Below are 17,317 nucleotides of genomic sequence, written 5' to 3'. Positions count from 1 at the left end.
ATAGTTAGATGGACTGAAGACCTTGATGATAGAAAACAGCCAATAGTTAGATGGACTGAAGACCTTGATGATAGAAAACAGCCAATAGTTAGATGCCGCACATGGGGCACGGACGCAACCATCCAATGCCAGACCCCATCTGCCCTTCATTCATTTATTTTTCTTCCTCAAAATTTACCAGATCCTCAGAAGAACTTCCAAGGATACCATCATGACTCTGAGAGTGCCCCATCTGGAGAGCCTGCGCACCGGTCTCTGTGTCCTAGAAGACCAGCCGTCCCACCCAAACCCAGGCCTCTGGGTCTCTCAGTAGGTATTGGAGTAGAGACCTCTTGACGAATCAGAAGTCCACCAGAGGGATGGACTCCAGTGGTTCCCTGCACGGGATGTGGGTTGGGTTACTCTGAAGCCTGTAGGCTTCAGGGAGGCTTCCGAGGGCTCTGCCCACAGCCTGAAGTGGCCTGGCAGGGAAGCCGCTTCTATTAGCCACTGAGAAGGAGGCTGTGATGGCTGAAGCCCATGCTGAGCGGCCCTGGAGAGAGTTTTCAGAGGCTGGCATGAGACTCTACCGGCATGGCTGTAGTAATGAAGGGCGGGAGGAGAGAGTCATGAATATATGATGTGGGAAGGAGGGCGTGGTTTGAGGGAAAGCAGATATCTGTCCCACAATGGGGGAACCACTGGGGCGAGGGTCCGCCTCCCTGCAGCGCCTGCCCCTGCTGCTAGGGCTCCTCCGGAGCAGGTGGGGCTGAAGGGACGAGCCCACAGCAGCCTGTGGTGAGCAGTCACAGGTTTCTTGTCAGACACTGTGGCACGGAGGCCACTACTGACAGCCCCACCATGTTCTATCGAATTCACAGGCAGGTTTCCGAGATGCTTACCAAGCATCAGCAGCCACAGAGTGGACATTTTGAGATCTCCTATCAGATGAAAAATTGCCCATTAAAGAGGTTACAAGAAACTTCAACATAAAAGAACTCGGGAGTGGGATTCTTTATGAACAGACTATGTTAAACTGTGATTTTTTTTTCTGACACGAATAGGCATGAGCAATAGACTGCTGCTTTCACCTCCATTTTCCTTCTATTTGCTCTCTCAAAGACTATAATTCTTCTCAATTTCAGACATCGCTGGAGCCTTTGAAAACAGACTTGATGGGGTGGGGGGATAAAAGTAGAAATCAGGTTTGAAAAATAGGACAAGAAAAAATGATTATTTCTGGGTCGGCCTTGGATGATGTCATCATGGGTTCTGGATGTAACGGCCAAGCAGTGTACAGTAACTCTTCCCGCTCATGTGACCTCTAACATCCATTTGGGCAAAACAACTAATATTTCAATAATTTTCCTGCCTGAGAAGTGAGATTCAGGTGGAAAAGCAGAGAGGTCCAAATGCTAAGGATGAAATGGAGGGGGGATGTGTGTGTGTGTGTGTGTGTGTGTGTGTATGTGACAGCGCGCACGCGCACGCGTGGGGGGCCAAGGGGAGGAGGCATGAAAACTAAGTCTTCCTGCGCACACCCCTTTTGCTACTACAAGGGCACCCGGCAATCACATTCGCGGTAGTAGAAAAGCTGAGGAATCCGACAGCCCCTCAGCTCCCACAGCTGCTGCCAGCCCCCGCTACAAAGGCCTCCTTGCTTTATGGCTCTCAGGAAATTCTTCAGGGGTTAAATGGGGGAAGCTCGGCCACTACCACCATTGCAATAAATAAATGAATGAATCAGAACGAACCAGTGGACTATCCTTGGGAAGCAAGTGTTTGATTTTTCTACAATTACAGATGGTGGCCGGCAACTATATATATATATATAATTAATATATATATATATATAATATATATATAATTTTAAATCGTGTTTTACCTTTTGACGTGTGTGTATCATAGACACACATGCACCTATATAAAAAGAAGCATAGTGCCCTGCACACATTCATACCTTGAAAAATATTTTTAGCATTATTTATTTTGATTAAAACAGAGATCGCTTAAAAAAATTGTTCATGCCAGCAACTCATTCCAAAGCCTTATATTTTGCATATACAGCATACACACAGACACACAGACACACACAGAAACACATACACACACACACACACACAAAGGTTTTTTTTATGCAATAGACAATGCTAAACATCTGAGATCAGGTTGCTATGCCAACAGATTTTTTTCCCCCTAAAATGAATAAAATTATTTGGAGGGCGACAACATCTCTGGCTGCTTTTCCTCCCATCCATGAAGCTGAGGGAGGCTCAGGGAGGGCCAGAGGCTGCCAGACAGGGAGGAGGGGAAGACAGGGAAGGTGGGGAGAGCAGTATCGGCTTACCAAAGACGCGGATTTGATCGTGGCAAAGCGCTCTCGGTTCCGATAGTGGAGGGCCCGGCTCTGAACTGACTGGGTAGGCCGCGGCTCAGGCCTGGGATCGCCGTGGCCCGCCTCATCCCTTACGAATACATGATCCTGCAGAAATGGATGAAGAGAAGGAGAAAGTCCAGCTGCGCTCTTTCCTCGCCGGCTGCCTCTCTCTCACCCCTCTTTCTGAACAAGCACCGCTGTTTGAAATGCATAGTTCAGCTCTCTGCTAGTCCCCGCAGCTCCCACGGTATAAAATGAATAAGCAACACATTGCAGCCTTCGGTTAGGAATGTCAGCTGATCGCTCGTGGGATGCCTTCTGACTCCCTGGCAGGCTTTTTCCCCCCTTTACCTCCGGAATTACATATATGCAAAAGCGAAAAGGAAGAGGAGAGAGAATGGCGCGGACGGACGCTTCAGCACAGTCTGCTTAAAACGCGGTGACCAGATAATTCCTTTAAAAATGTCATGTCCATGTCTGGCGGGGAGGATGCTGGTGGCTTTTAACATAAAAGCGAGCCTCCGCCTCATTCCCCTGAAAGAGCTGCGTTGTCAATTGAATTGGATCTGTGAGCTGGTCGGTGGGGTCATCCTTCTTCTGGGGGTGGGGGCGATCAGGGGAGGCTTGTGGCGAGCCGCCTCTCTGTCTTGTGCTGGGAAGATTCGGCAGTCACTGAGGGATCCTGCTTTCCAGTCATGATCGTACACAGTTCTAGCACCTTCTCTCTACAGCTTCTGAAAGGATTTTTTTTCTTTTTCTTTTTTTTTTTTTAGATTTAAAGAGACAGGCATACAATTCCAAACCAAATGATACTTTCACAAATGGTCCCTCAACTGGCATGCCAGCAGACTGAGCGAGGCTGGGATTTAATGTCCTTGACTGATTTAATCGAGTTCTGTGCTTTCTTGATGGCCAAAGATGATTAATCTCATTTTAACGCCCCGTGGAAAAAAAAAAATAACATGCCCTGGATGGATAATAATGGATGTTCCTTAAATGCAACTGAAATGATTTGGAAAGGGAAAATGTTTTCAGAGGACCGTGGCCCGCCCTCTGTACAAGATGAGCTGGTCAGTCAGTCAGCAACCTTTAGAAAATTTACCCCCCCCCCCATAGTACTCTGGCAATCTGTAGTTCAAAATCATGTTCAATGTTGGGGGGGGGCTTTTAAATAGCACATGCTCAGGTGGGGGAGGAGAAATCAATTTCTTATTCCCCAGCGCTTTAGGAGAAACCACTGGTTTGCATTTTCTCCAGGAGTACCTCAAAATTTTAAAAACCATGTAATTGCCCTTCCCTTCATTACAAAGCAAGATCCAAAGAGACTCAGAAAATATAAACCTTTATCTCTGAAATTTTCAAAAAAATCAAAATGTGTAGATTTTTTTTTGAGGGACATGAAATGTTATAAGCAGGTTTTGATGTAAAAAGCCACAACAATAATAAATAAATGAAAAAACAATGTGTTTCTTAAGTGGGGTAAGTTGTGTACACCTACAATTGCCCCCCAACACACACACACACCCGCACTCCAACACACTAGGAAAGTAGGAGAAATTGCAAGTTTGAGGTCACTGTGGGTAGTGTAGTGAGAGCCCTGACCTCTCCTGAAATAATTTAGAAAAACCTTTAACATGGATATTTTAAAACTTATGTAAAAAATGCTTGAAGGAACATTTTAAATTATTTTGCATTACTTCCTGGGAAGTCTGAACTTCGTATGGCACAGAGACATGTGACTGGGACCCTGCAGTGGGCCTCAGGCTCCTTATCTTCATGTATGTACTAATGAAACCACACCGTATCAAAAATTGAACTTACTTAACACAACAGCTTCAGAGAAGCATGGAACTTTCTGATGCCAGCATCATGACACAAAGTCTGGGGCTCTGAGCCCTAGTTTTGGTGACAATTAAGAAGTTCCACTGAGAGAGAACCTGGGGTAAGTGGTGGAAGCAGTGACATTCAAGTGGTGGTGACTTCACACGCAAAGACAGCCAGTGGCACCAGAAGCCACAGTGCTCACATCACAAAACAAAACAAAACAAAAACCATTCACATATATCCATATGTAATAAAACTAGATCCCAGGGTGTGGTGATGTATGTGCCTATAATCCCAGCATTCAGGAGGTTAAGGAGACAGGGTAGTCTGGGGCCAGCCTGAGCTACATTAGTAAGCCTCTAACTCAACAAAACAAAACAAACAAACAAAAAATTATAAATAAAAAATTCACAACCAAACAAGCAAAATATTTTAGGTTTAGGACCCTGATTATCAAATTAAAAGTCACAGATTTTTTTTATGTGTATGCTAAATGTATGGAAATTGGAATACATTCTGAAAGCTAAAATCTGACATCACTTTTTATTGTTATTGACACGTTAAATAACCCACCAATGTATGTGCTAGAAGTGCTGCACACAGTGTGAAACCTGTCTTAGAGAAAGAGAAAAAAAAGCTAGGATGTCACTTTAGTTCAAAGACAAGGTCCAGAATTTTAGTTTACTTTATATACAAATTCCTTTATCTAAAACATATGTGAACCTTTGCTTTATCCTTGCCTCCTTTTAAGAATTACATTTATTTATTTACGTGTGTGTGTGTGTGTGTACATGCTATGGCACGTGTGTAAGGTCCAGAGGGCAACTTCAGGAGTCAGTTCGCGCCTTCCACACTGTGGGCCCCGGGGATTGAACTCAGGTCGTCAGGCTTGGCAGCCAGTGCTCTTACTCACTGAGCCAGCACACTGACCCCACTGTTTGGAAGAGAAGTCTTAGATTTGCTGGACGGCTTGGCACTAGATCACCATCTCTGATCTAGTATGAGAGCGGCCACGTGTCAGGGCCGTGAGCCATCTTAACACAGGCCACGCCCACTTCTGGCACAGCAGGGAAGGAAGTCTGTTTGTTTATATTTTATTTATTTACTTATTTTGAGACAAGGTCTTGCTATGACTGGCCTGGAACTCAGAGATCCATCCGCCTCTGCTGAGTCCTGGGATTAAAGGGGTGGCCACTATATCTGGCTTTCTTGTATTTTGTCTTTTTGGGCAACCATTCGCTTTAACACTGAATGACATTCCCAGGCCCAAGGAAAAAATGTGCAAACATTCGATCTCACTGGATTAAAAAAGGGTGAAGTTCCCCAATCCAATTAATGAGCTATTTAAAAATAAGAATGTGTCTTGGGACCTGAAGCCCAAACACAGTGGTGCGTCACCTTCGCTGTCCCTTCAAGTCTCATGGCCCGCAGGGTTTACCTGCTGTATGTGGTGCTCACAGTTTGAGTTGGGCACGATTTCGGAGTAGCCACTGAAGGGTCAGTTAACGCAGTAGCAGTGAGAGCCGGCTAGCGCCCGTGAGTGGCTGAGGGCTGCCGTGTCTGAGGAATGTTTCTGTGAGACGAAGGGCAAACACCACGCTGCACTCTACCAAGACCAAATATGTGTCTTGGTGGGGATTTACCTTTAAAATGTCATTGTCGGGGCTGGAGAGGCAGGCTCAGTGGGGAGTGGTACTTGCCTCCCAAGTGTCAAAACTTGTGCTTAACAAACACTGTGGCACACACACATACACACACATGTGCAAGTACACTAAATAAATAAAAAGTAATGGGATAATATCATACATATTAAATTGTATGGTTTATTAAATTTTTTGCTTTGTAGCTCGGACTGGCTTGAATCTGCAATCTTCCTGCCTCAGCATCCTGAGTATTAAAATTACAGGCAGGTAAAAATTACACCATTGCCTTTTTTAAAAAAAAGAATTACATTTTTATATAAAAGAGTGAAATATATCACACAAGAGGAACACTTATGTCCTGGAATTACCGTGTGTGTGCATGTGTGTATGCGTGTGTGTGCATGTGTGTGTGTGCGTGCATATGTGTGTGTGCGTGTTGCATGCCAGCACGCATGGAAGCCAGAGGTCAACAGTGGTGTCTTCCTCTATTGTTTCCAACCGTGGTTTTTGAGGCACAGTCTCTCTGACCTAGGCATTCAGATGGGCCAGCCAGCAAACCCTGGGATTCTCCTGTCTCTGCCATTACCCCTTCCAAGATGACACGTATGAGCTGGCAATGAATCCTGGGGATCTGTGCGTGCTGGTAAGCACTCCATCAATGGAACTACATTTGCACCCCTAAGACACTGCTTTTATTTAGACGGAAGCTTTACCCGGGACAGAACTACCTCATGGCCACATGTCTAGGATATGTCTGAGGAGATTATGAGAAAATGACGTTTTCTCTTGGGTTATTTAACAGAATTCATATTTGTAATTCATTGAAGTCTGTTACTCTGTTGTGCCAGAAGCTCTACATGGTGACCCAGGTGACACAACCCATGGGTGTGACCTGAAGCAGCTTTTCTCTGACCGGGTCTCTACAGGTACCCTCGCTGACCTGTCTGTGGACGAGGGGCCAGCAAGCTCACCGTGCCTCATCTGCTCACTTCAAAATACCACACTTGCTCTGTTGAGACACGGGTCTCTCTGTGTAGCCCGCACTTGCCTGGAACTCAGTATGTAAAGCAAGCTGGCTTCAGACTCACAGAGATCCCCAGGCCTCAGCCTCCCCAGTGCTGGGATTAAAGGCGTACGCGCCACCAGGCCTGGTTTCTGAGGCTGCTGGATGGAGCTGGAAGGGAAAGGCGGATCTGAACCAGAAAGCGAGGGAGGGAAGATGGCGAGGAGCGGGCTGAGGACAAAGCCATGACTGCAGGACACTCCTGCAGCGTCATTCCTTCCCTTCCTCTCTGCTGCACGTGAGAGGAAGCAGCGGAGACGCGGGCCCTCTGCACCGCAGAACATCCGGGCTAAGGAGCAAAGGGCACTGAGGACACCCTACCCTTTCAAAACATTGGGGAAAGCTGTTCTCTGGTTTTCAAAGAGGGCAACAGGGTTGGTGGGATGGCTCGGCAGGCAAAGGCACTTGCTGCTGAGCCTGATGACCCGAGTTCTGTCCCTGGGACCCACATGGTGGAAGGGGAGAACTGACGGAAACCTGCCCTTTTACCTCCACATATGCGTTCTGGTGCACAGCGCACGTGTGCACATGCACACACAGATACAGATATATACAGTAAATGTCACAGGAATGAGTTCACACACAAAAGACCAGAACATATTAGTGACACATATGAGTAAAAATGCCATAACCAAATCCATTACTTTGCACAGGAAAAGGAGTCCAGAGAATATATACTAAAGCAGGGTATACTAAAGAAGTGATCAATTACTAGAAGTGACACAAATATTTTCGTGATCAGTAAACAACTTTTTAAATTTTGAGTTTTTCAATTGTTTTACCAACAATTAAAATGAATTAGAATTTATAGTTTTAACATTCCATTCTTGAGATTCATTTGCATGTATTTAAATACACGTGCATATGTAAATAATGAAACCATAATAAATGCATATTTAGGAATTTTTAAAACGTGAGTTTGATAGGATGGTCATCTTCCAAGATGACAGGCGGGTCACTTTTCGACCTCTGGCCAAGATCAAGTGCAGCACAGATCGGAAATCTGTCCTCCACCTATGGTCAGAGCACCGCACGATCTGCACAGATCGGGAGGGAATCTGTCCTCCGCCTGTGGTCAGAGCACCGCACATTCTGCACAGATCGGGAGGGAATCTGTCCTCCGCCTGTGGTCAGAGCACCGCACGATCTGCTTGGTTGTAAGGGTTTTCTTGTCTTTGGTGTCAAGCATGTTACTTAGCCAGTGACAGTCAGGAGAGAGAGAGAAAGAGAGAAAGAAAGAAAGAGAGAGAGAGAGAGAGAGAGAGAGAGAAAGAAAGAAAGAAAGAAAGAAAGAGAGAATCTACATTCCCAAAGAAAGAAAAAAATTAAGTACTGCTTCTTAGGTGTTAGCAGACAAACCCTACTCAGGTAGCTTCTTCAAGCCTTAAAGGCGATACTGGAGATGTCTACTCCTTGAATTTGCGTTTCACACCCCTGACCGTAATGCCGTTGTGTGTCTGGCTCTGAACTTGTCACTTACTCCCTCACGTGGTCTGCATTTACGGACAGTCTACCTTGTCCCAGACAAGTGGGAAAATTTACGTTCCATTCATAGATGGTAGATAAATTAATCTATTACACATGTGTGCATGTTCTAAGGATTGACAGTTTTATTTATGTGTGTGTGTGGGGGGGGTGTGCCTGCGCATGCCACATGTGTGCTGCAGCCCTCAGAAGCCAGAAGAAGATCTCCACTTTCCTTGGAGCTGGATTGATACATATATGTTATAATACATAAATATGTTTTTTTCTGATGTTGGGGATTGTACCCAGGACCTTGCACATGCAAGGCAAGCGTACGCTACTGAGCTGTATCCTTATTCTTTTTAGATTTTGTTCATGTGTGTTTGCTTGTATGAGTTTCTGTGCACTATGTATGTGAAGGCGCTCTTAAAGTCCAGAAGAGGTGGTTGGATCCCCTGAAGCTGGAGTTATAGATGGTTGTGAGTTGTCATGTGGGTGCTGGGATCCAAACCCAGCAATCAGTGCTCTTAGCCACTGAGCGCTCTGTTTGGTTTTGAGATGGGGTCTTCCTGTGTAGCCAGGCAGGACTTGATCCCGTGACTGTGCCATGGCAGCCTCTCGGATGCGGGGATGGCAGAGGGATGAAAGGCTTCCACTAAACCTGGTGCATAATGTAATTTTATACACTGGCAGATACTATAAAGAAAACAATTAGGACAATGGAACAAGGACTAGAACAGGCTTTCCTGAGACTGTGGACCCAACCCGGGCAAACGGGACTGTTCCAGGAAATCACAGTCTAGACTGTCTTCCTCTTTGTTGTGTCAGTGGGAGCGGAGCCCACTGTGAGTGAGTGCAGCTGGTGCACGCCCCTCCCTGTCCACATTCGAAGGCTCAGGCAGGAGCAAGCATCTAGCCCTGGCTAATTTGCCCAGCTTGGATAGCTCTGAGGGGACAGAGCCATTGTTTCCCTAGTTGAGTAAATCTTCCTGTTACCCAGAACAAATTTTGCAAGAACACTACACACAAATGGCTTAGATACTTTAAAAAAAAATAATAATCGTGTGTGCGTGAGCATGCGTGGGCACAAAAGGTTAAGAACACTCGCTGCTTTTGCAGAGGACCCTGATTCTGTTCCCATTATCCATAATGACCTGCGACTCCAGTTCCAGGAGGGTCAAGCATCTGGCTTCCATGTGTACTGCATGCACATGTTACATATATACATGCATGCAGACAATACATGCGGCACTTCATATACATGAAATAAAATAAATAAAATCTTAAGTGACAAGTGACCTTTCTCTATAATTTCCTACTGTGGAAGGCTGACCTCGAGTCAGAACAATGACTCTGAAGTAAGCAAGCCTTCAACGGTTTTCATTAAAAGTTTTAACTTTATGGTAGGTTTGTATAAAATGAGCATTCTGCTGGCTAGGTTTTTGTCACCACAACAACTGACAAACCACCCCCATCAGACTGGCCCATAGACAAGTCTGTGCATTAGGGCTCCGCCCACCGTGGGCAGTGCCAGTCCTGGGCTGGTAGTCCTGGATGCTATAAGAAAGCAGGCTGAGCAAGTTATGGGGAGCAAGCCAGTAAGCAGCATCCTTCTGTGGTCCCTGCATCAGCTCTTGCCTCCAGGTTCAGCTCTTGAGTTCCTCCCCTGACTTGCATCAGTGATGGGGTGTGATCTGAGAGCTCCCTAGGTTGCTGTGGGTCTTGGAGTTTATCAGAGCAACAGAAAGAAACTAGAACAGACATCCTTAATCAGAACCATTCATTCAGAGGTCAAAATAGTCAACAGGATAAGCTAGCTTGCCTGCCACCACGCCCCATGGGGGAAAGACAGAATCAGCTTCTGCATGCTTTCCTCTGATCCCCACGTGTTCTGATCATGCACATGTGTGCCCTACCCACAAAACAAACAAACAAACAAACAAACAAACAAACAAAGAAACTCTGTAACTGAAGTTAGCTGGTAGAGAGCCTTAGGAGAAGAGAAAAAACAATAAATTCTGTTGCTGTTTTGTCTTCGGCTTTTCATTTTGAGACAAGGCAAGCTGTTGATCTTGGCATTCACTCCGTGGCCCTGACAAGCCTTGGATTTGCCATCCTCCAGTCTTAGCCTCTTGAGTCTAATGCCTGAGGTGTGGAGGTCACTGCTTTACAGGGGGTCTTTTCCTCTGTAAGGATGAGCTGCTTTCCTCCATGAGGCGCCAGGGACAGCTTTGACCTTCCTTTTTTCCTCCCTTCCTCCTCCTCCTCCTCCTCCTCCTCCTCTTCCTCCTCTTCCTCCTGTTTCTCCTCTTCCTCCTCCTCTTCTTCTTGTTTTTTTTTCTTTCAAGGCAGGGTTTCTCTGTGTAGCTCTAGCTGTCCTGAAACTCACTATGTAGACCAGACTGGCCTCGAACTCACAGAGATCCACCTGCCTTTGCCTCATGAGTGCTGGGATTAAAGGCGTGTGCCACTATACTCAACTTTCTTTTTTCTTTTTCAAAAATTTATTTATTTATGGGTATAGGTGTTTTACTTGCATATGTATTGTGCATGTCTGGTGTCTGCGACCAGAAGAAGGTGTCAGAACCACCTGATTAAAGTTACAGATGGTTGTGAGCCACTATGTTGGTGCTGGGAATTGAACCCAGGTCCTCTGGAAGAGTAACCAGTACTTTTAACCTCTGAGCAATCTCTCCAGTCCATTTTTTGTTTTTTTTCTTTTCTTTTCTTTCCTTCCTTCCTTCCCTCTTCCTTGAGACAGAATTTCGCTCTGTAGTCCAGGTTGGCCTACTACTTTCAATGTACCACAGGGCAGTCTTGAACTTCTGGCAATCCCCCGCCTCAGCCTTTCAGAGGCTAGGATTCTAGACACTGTGCTAATATGCTCAGTATATTAATATTAGTAATTTCTTTACCATTCTGCTGGATGGTGCCAGCTATCAGAGCAATGAGAGATGGTGAAACCGAGAGGTGCAGCCAACAGGGTCTTCTGCCAATCCATCAGAAGTCTTTTTCCTGTTCTTTTCATCCCCTGCTTTGGTTGCAAAGAGGAAACCCACCCTCCTGAAAGCAGCATGTCCTGACCTGGCTTTGCTGGGGCCACCCGACCCTGACTTGTGAGGGCCCTATGATACCTACCTTCTTGTGTACCATGGAGGAGCCGGAGTTGATAGTGCCGTCATCTTCCTGCATCATGACGAGCTCAGAGCTGCTCTCGTCCATGACCTCCTGCATGCTGTTCACACTGCTGCTCCGGCTGCCTGTGCTCACTGACACGCTGGGGATAGAGTGGATGCTGCCCAAGCTGTCCACCTCCCTGTTCAGGTTGCTTCCGTGTTCACTGTCCTGTAAAAATGGGCCAAAATACCTGGAGATCAAGTGCTGACCTACTGGCCGGGCCACTGAGCATTAAATCTGCAGCCGCAAACTGCTCTTTGGTTGGTGTCCAAAGATCAAGTGCGTGTGTGTGTGTGTGTGTGTGTGTGTGTGTGTGTGTGTACACATGCATAGTAGACACAGGTCAACCCTGAGTGTTGATCACAAAGAGCCATCCATCTTGAATTTTGTGACAGGGTCTCTCTGGTTGGAGCTCACTAAGTAGGTTAGACTGGCTGGCCAATGAGCTCCAGGATCTTCCTGTTTTCTGCCTCCCTAGAGCTATTTGTAAACAGGCGCTAAGACTCCTGGCTTTTAAAAAAAAATATGGGTTCTGGGGATGGAACTGAGGTCCCTATGCCTCGCATGTCATCTTTTAAATGGAGACATCTTTGGGGACACCCTACCATGACCAGACATCTCACACTCACTTCCTGCGTCCCCGGGGCCACTCTGCTTATGGGTCTCAAGTCTCCAAATGCTACCATCCCAGGGCTTCCCCCAACACACATGACCACGACACTGTGGGATTGCTCCCAGTATGTGTGATGAGTCCAGGCGGGTTCTCTGGGAATGCCAAGTGGCGACACTGAGGACACCAAACTGATGATCCTGAACTGGCGTGCAGTGGAGAAGCTCTTTAGAGGGGACAGTGATGTGCGTGCTCCCCTGCAGGACCTTAGTGCATAACTGCATGAGGTGGGGGATAAACTCTACTGTCTGAGCTAGGTAATTAAATCCTGTCTCCCTTAAGCAACTCTGTCATGATTTCCTCGGTGATCTCATTAAGAATCTCTGTGAAATAATATTGGTACCTACTCCTGTCAGGCCAGAGACTAACAGTGGATGGGGTGAAACTGTGAAGTCAGCAGTTATGATCACACAAGAGGCTCCTCCCCAACAGGATTAAATTCACTAAGTCAATTTAGTTACAAAGAGGCCCTATTTTCAAACCCTACTGTACACAAACAGACAGTAAATTGCTACGGAGACATGAGGATACAAGTGATCACTCAGTGATACAAAATGTAGACAGCCGGGCGATGGTGGCGCACGCCTTTAATCCCAGCACTCAGGAGGCAGAGGCAGGCGGATCTCTGTGAGTTCGAGACCAGCCTGGTCTACAGAGCTAGTTCCAGGACAGGCTCCAAAGTCACAGAGAAACCCTGTCTCAAAAAACAACAAAAAAAAAATGTAGATAATACAGCACCTTTTCATTTTTGTTTTGAAGACAGGGCCTCAGTATGTAGTCAGGGCTGGCCTGGAACTCGATCTTTAGACCAAGTTAGCCTTGAATGCACAGAAATCAGCCTGCTTCTGCCTCCCTAGTGTTGGGATGAAAGGCTTATGCTTCCACACCCTATTATTAATATGCCACATTTTAATGCATTCATTTTCTCAATTAGTGGAATATTAATTGTCTATACTGATCAAGAGATTTTTATAGTTCAATTTTTATTTTTTGAATTTTTTTATTGATAAAATAATTGTTTCATTGAAAGTTAAAAAATAACACTGACTTCCTCACTATTTGGTTATTTTTCTAAGTTTATCGTGTGTGTGTGTATGTACGTATGTGTGCACGTGTGTATACGCATGCCACAGCACATGCGCTATGGTGGCCTTGTGGGGGTCAGAGGATAATTTCAGGAGTTGTTCTCTCCTTCCACCATGTGGGCCTGAGAGGTCTAACTCAGGCTGACAGCACAGACCTTTGTCAGCTGAACCATCTAACTGGCTCTCATCCAATTCTTTTAGCTGGTGAAAGGCCAGAAAGTCATCTTTCCTTTGAAAACTCATGTGTACATGGTGTCAAGAGACCCCTGAATAACCTCAACCCACCCTCATTCTCTCAAGCAGGCCCCAAATCCACAATCCTCCTGCCTCTGCCTTTAAGTGCTGGGGTGGTAGGCATGTACTGCCATGCCCAGCCATTCCCTGACGCTCACACACTTTCAGGCCACACATGTTCAAGTTGTTTAGTCCCCTTATGGTGTGGAATTCCCCTCTGTATGCAGTGAATACCATTGGTTAATAAAGAAACTGTCTTGGCCTGATGGGGTAGAGTAGAGCTAGGTGGGGAAAACTAAACTGAATGCTGGGAGAAAGAAGGCAGAGTCAGTGAGAAGACATGTAGCCCCTCAGGAGTCAGACACCAGAAGTTTACCTGGTAAGCCACAGCCTTGTGGCGATATACAGATTAACGGAAATGAGTTATCGTAATATGTAAGAGCTAGCCAATAAGAAGCTAGAGTGATTTAATTAATACAGTTTCTGTGTGGTTCTTTCTGGTCTGAGCTGTTGGGCGGCAGGGAAACGAACAAGTAGCTTCCTTGTTATCCTTAAACCCCACTTCCATCACTTTCTCTTTCATTGAGAGCCACATGTTAGCAAGTCTACCTTTTCCTATTCCTAGGGACCCAACCCTCACCTCTTAACTCACAAGTGGACTGGTGGCTGCAACCAGGATGGTCCTCCCAAGCACAGAGCTTATCTGAGTCTAAAATGGATCAAGCCCTGGATGGAGGAGGGGCACAGCCTCACCACCAGCTGAGAGTTACTGACAGCAGAAGGCTGCTGGGGGAAAGTGTCAGTTTTATGATGTGACCCCGGGAAAGTTGGTGAGCTCCAGTGGATCACCTTATACTGATGTATACATAGGCAGCATTAATTAGACGGAGTAGATCAAAAGGAAAAAAGAAAGAGAGAAATGAAATTGGGAATTTAGGGGTGTGTGGTGGTTTGAAAGAAAATGGCCCCCAAAGGGAGTGACACTCTTAGGAAGTGTGGCTTGTTGGAGTAGGTCTCCCTGGAGGAAGTGTGTCACTAGGGGGTGGGCTTTGAGTCTTATATATGCTCAAGACACTGCCCGGTGTCTCAGTCTACTTCCTGTTGCCTGCATATCAAGATGCAGCAGTTCCTTCTCCAGCACCATGTCTGCATGCATGCCTCCATGCTCCCCACCATGATGTTAGTAGACTAAACCTCCAAAACTGTATATCACCTTCTCAATTTAATATTTTCCTTTATAAAAGTTGCTGTGGTCAGGGTATCTCTTTATAGCAATAGAAATTCTAAGACAGAAGTTGGTACCAGAGACTGGGGTACTGCTATGATAGGCCTAACCATGTGTTTGTTTGGAGGAATTTGTATTTTGGTATTTTAGGCTAGGAAAGTAGTGGTTAATGGGCCATACTAGTAGGAACATTAAATATAATGGTGCTGAGAATGATTTGAACTGTGAAGATCAAGAGGTTTCAGAGAAGAATGTTAGTATGACCTAGAGACTGGTCTTCTGATATTTTCTTAAGAATGTGGCTGCTTTTTGTCCTTGTATGAAGAGTCTGCCTGAGGCTAAAGTGAAGAGTTCTGAAATAATTCCACTGGCAGAGAAAATCTCAAAACAGCCTAGTGTAGACTTTGTCATGTGGTTATTAGTATTAACCCTAATGAAGATTTATAATGAAAAGGAGCAAGCTAAGCAAATAAAAATATAAAATGAGAAAAGGGGCACCAGGAATTAGAATTAGAGCTAAAATCCTGTGTTCAAGGAGATAAATGGATTAAGAAATGGAATAGAGGGAGTGGTGACCTCGGGGCAAGATCCCACCCAGCTAAATTTCCAACTTGTGAAAAGGAATTAAAGAAAAGCTTGGAGCCAGGCGTGGTAGTACAGTCTCTAATCTCCTCACTGGGAAGGCAAGGCTGAGGCGGCAGCTGAGTTTGAGGTCACCTTGGTCTACAGAGCAAGTTCCTAAACAGCCAAGCTTAGGCAGTGAAGGAAATCATGGAAAACCAGAGGCTGGTAAAGATCTAATTGATCAAGGGGACCATTTTCCAGCCCCTGTAAGCAGCTTTGGCCACATGGTTCTGGCTTCAAGGATAGAAGAAAGGGGTTATAAAATCTTCCTCCATAACTAAGGAACACTGATGAGACCAGGCATGTGTCAGCGTGTCCCTGAATGGAGGCCTAGAGAGGCCATTGAGTGAAGGTGAAGCCTGGATTGCCTTGGAGAACCCAAGATGTTGGAGATGCCAGAGCCATGAGATACCTGCTGAGGAGAGCAGCTAATGGAGTGGAACCAGCCCAGGAGACAGAAGTGTGTTACAGTCCACAGACCTGGAAGGAGTTGGAGATCTGAGGAGTGTTTTGATATCAGACATAGAGATGCAGAGTTTGGAGTTTGCCCAGCTGGTTTTGGTTTTGCTTTGATCCTGTATTTTCTCACTATGTTCTCTTCCCTACGTTTTGAAGTGATAATGTATATCTGGTGCCATTAATATGTAGGAAGTATGTTATCTGCTTTTTGATTTTGATTTTTACAGGGGATTATAGTTAAGAGATCTCCATAAGTCTCAGAAGAGATTTTAAACTTTAGATTTTTAAATAAGTTTGAGAATGTTATAGACCATGGGGACTTTTGAAGCTGGACCAAATGCATTTTTGCATTATTATATGGATACAAGTTTTTGGGGACCAGGGAGTGGAATGTGGTGTTTTGAAAGAAAATGGCTCCCAAAGGGAGTGGCACTATTAGGAGGTGTGCCTTGATGGAGTAGGTGTAGTCTTGTTGGAGGAAGTGTGCTACTGTGGAGGTGAGCTTTGAGGTCTCCTATGCTCAAGCCACATCTAGTGAGTAGGTTCACTTCCTGTTGCCTTTGGATCAAGATGTGATGACTCTCAGCTCTAGCACCATGTCTGCCTGCACACTGCCATACTTCCCCCATGAAGATTATGAACTAAACCTCTGAACTGTAAGTGAGATACCCAATTAAATACTTTCCTTTATAAGAGTTGCCGTGGTCATGGTGTCTCTTTATGGCAACAGAAACCCTAACTAAGACTAGGAGGGTAGGTAGGATGGTCTTGAAAGAGCTGGAGGAGGAACAGGGGCTGAATGTGACCAAAAGGCTTTGTATGCATGTGTGGAATTCTCAAATAAAAATACATTTAAAAATTCATGCTGTGCCCATTCATGAACGCCTACTCCACGCCATGATACCCCGACCCCTGCTGGATGCCAAGCTCTTTTCACATCTGCCTTAGTAAGAATTGCTGCCTTTGTGTCTCTGTCCCTCCGAGTGTTCCTCAGGGGAGAGAGCACCTATTCTGCCCCCATTCTCCAAAGTGTCCTAGCTGAAACTGGGGGGACCTACCTCTTCTTCCTCTTGTGACTCATTCAAGGGTCCATTTCGAGTCTCCTGGAAGAGAATCTTCTTCATTTTTCTATATTGCAGGTTGTCCAACTCTCGGACAGCATCTTTTGTCCTCTGTATGAGGTCAATGAGGACCCGTGGTGGCCGCTCCCTCCGAATGAAGTCGTGCTGATTGACAGGGGAGGAAACATAGATGGTGAGCAAGCCTTATCTTCATGAGCAATGTATCCATATAAGTAGGCAGGGAAGAGGGAACAGGTTCACAGACCTTAGAATCAAATGTGATCTTGAGGCTGGTGTCCCTCATGGGGACTCTCTCTTAAAAAGATAACAATGCTTCTACATTCTGTCCCAGGCTCCCCTTGCAGACTCGGCTCTAAGGACTCCACAAGAAACTTTTTGTTTGTTAGGTTTTTTTTTGTTTTTTTTTTTTTT

General features: G+C 45.6%; 1 protein-coding gene across 2 annotated transcripts in view; it reads right to left on the bottom strand.

Moving 5' to 3' along the window:
* The window catches only part of Taok3 (TAO kinase 3), a 191,254-nt gene that overhangs the window by 37,996 nt on the left and 135,941 nt on the right, over positions 1-17,317 (bottom strand). For both annotated transcript variants that reach the window (XM_026784036.1, XM_026784039.1), the window contains 3 exons: positions 16,883-17,050; positions 11,489-11,695; positions 2,327-2,461 (listed from right to left, as the gene is read on the bottom strand). In XM_026784036.1, the coding sequence (XP_026639837.1) occupies positions 2,327-2,461; positions 11,489-11,695; positions 16,883-17,050 (510 nt within the window). The remainder of the gene's footprint in view (positions 1-2,326; positions 2,462-11,488; positions 11,696-16,882; positions 17,051-17,317) is intronic.

This window comes from Microtus ochrogaster, chromosome 2 (genome assembly GCF_000317375.1).
Source record: "Microtus ochrogaster isolate Prairie Vole_2 chromosome 2, MicOch1.0, whole genome shotgun sequence".
Taxonomy (NCBI): domain Eukaryota; kingdom Metazoa; phylum Chordata; class Mammalia; order Rodentia; family Cricetidae; genus Microtus; species Microtus ochrogaster.
Note: the sequence above shows the minus strand (reverse complement) of the source record. Positions and strands in the feature narration are given on the sequence as shown.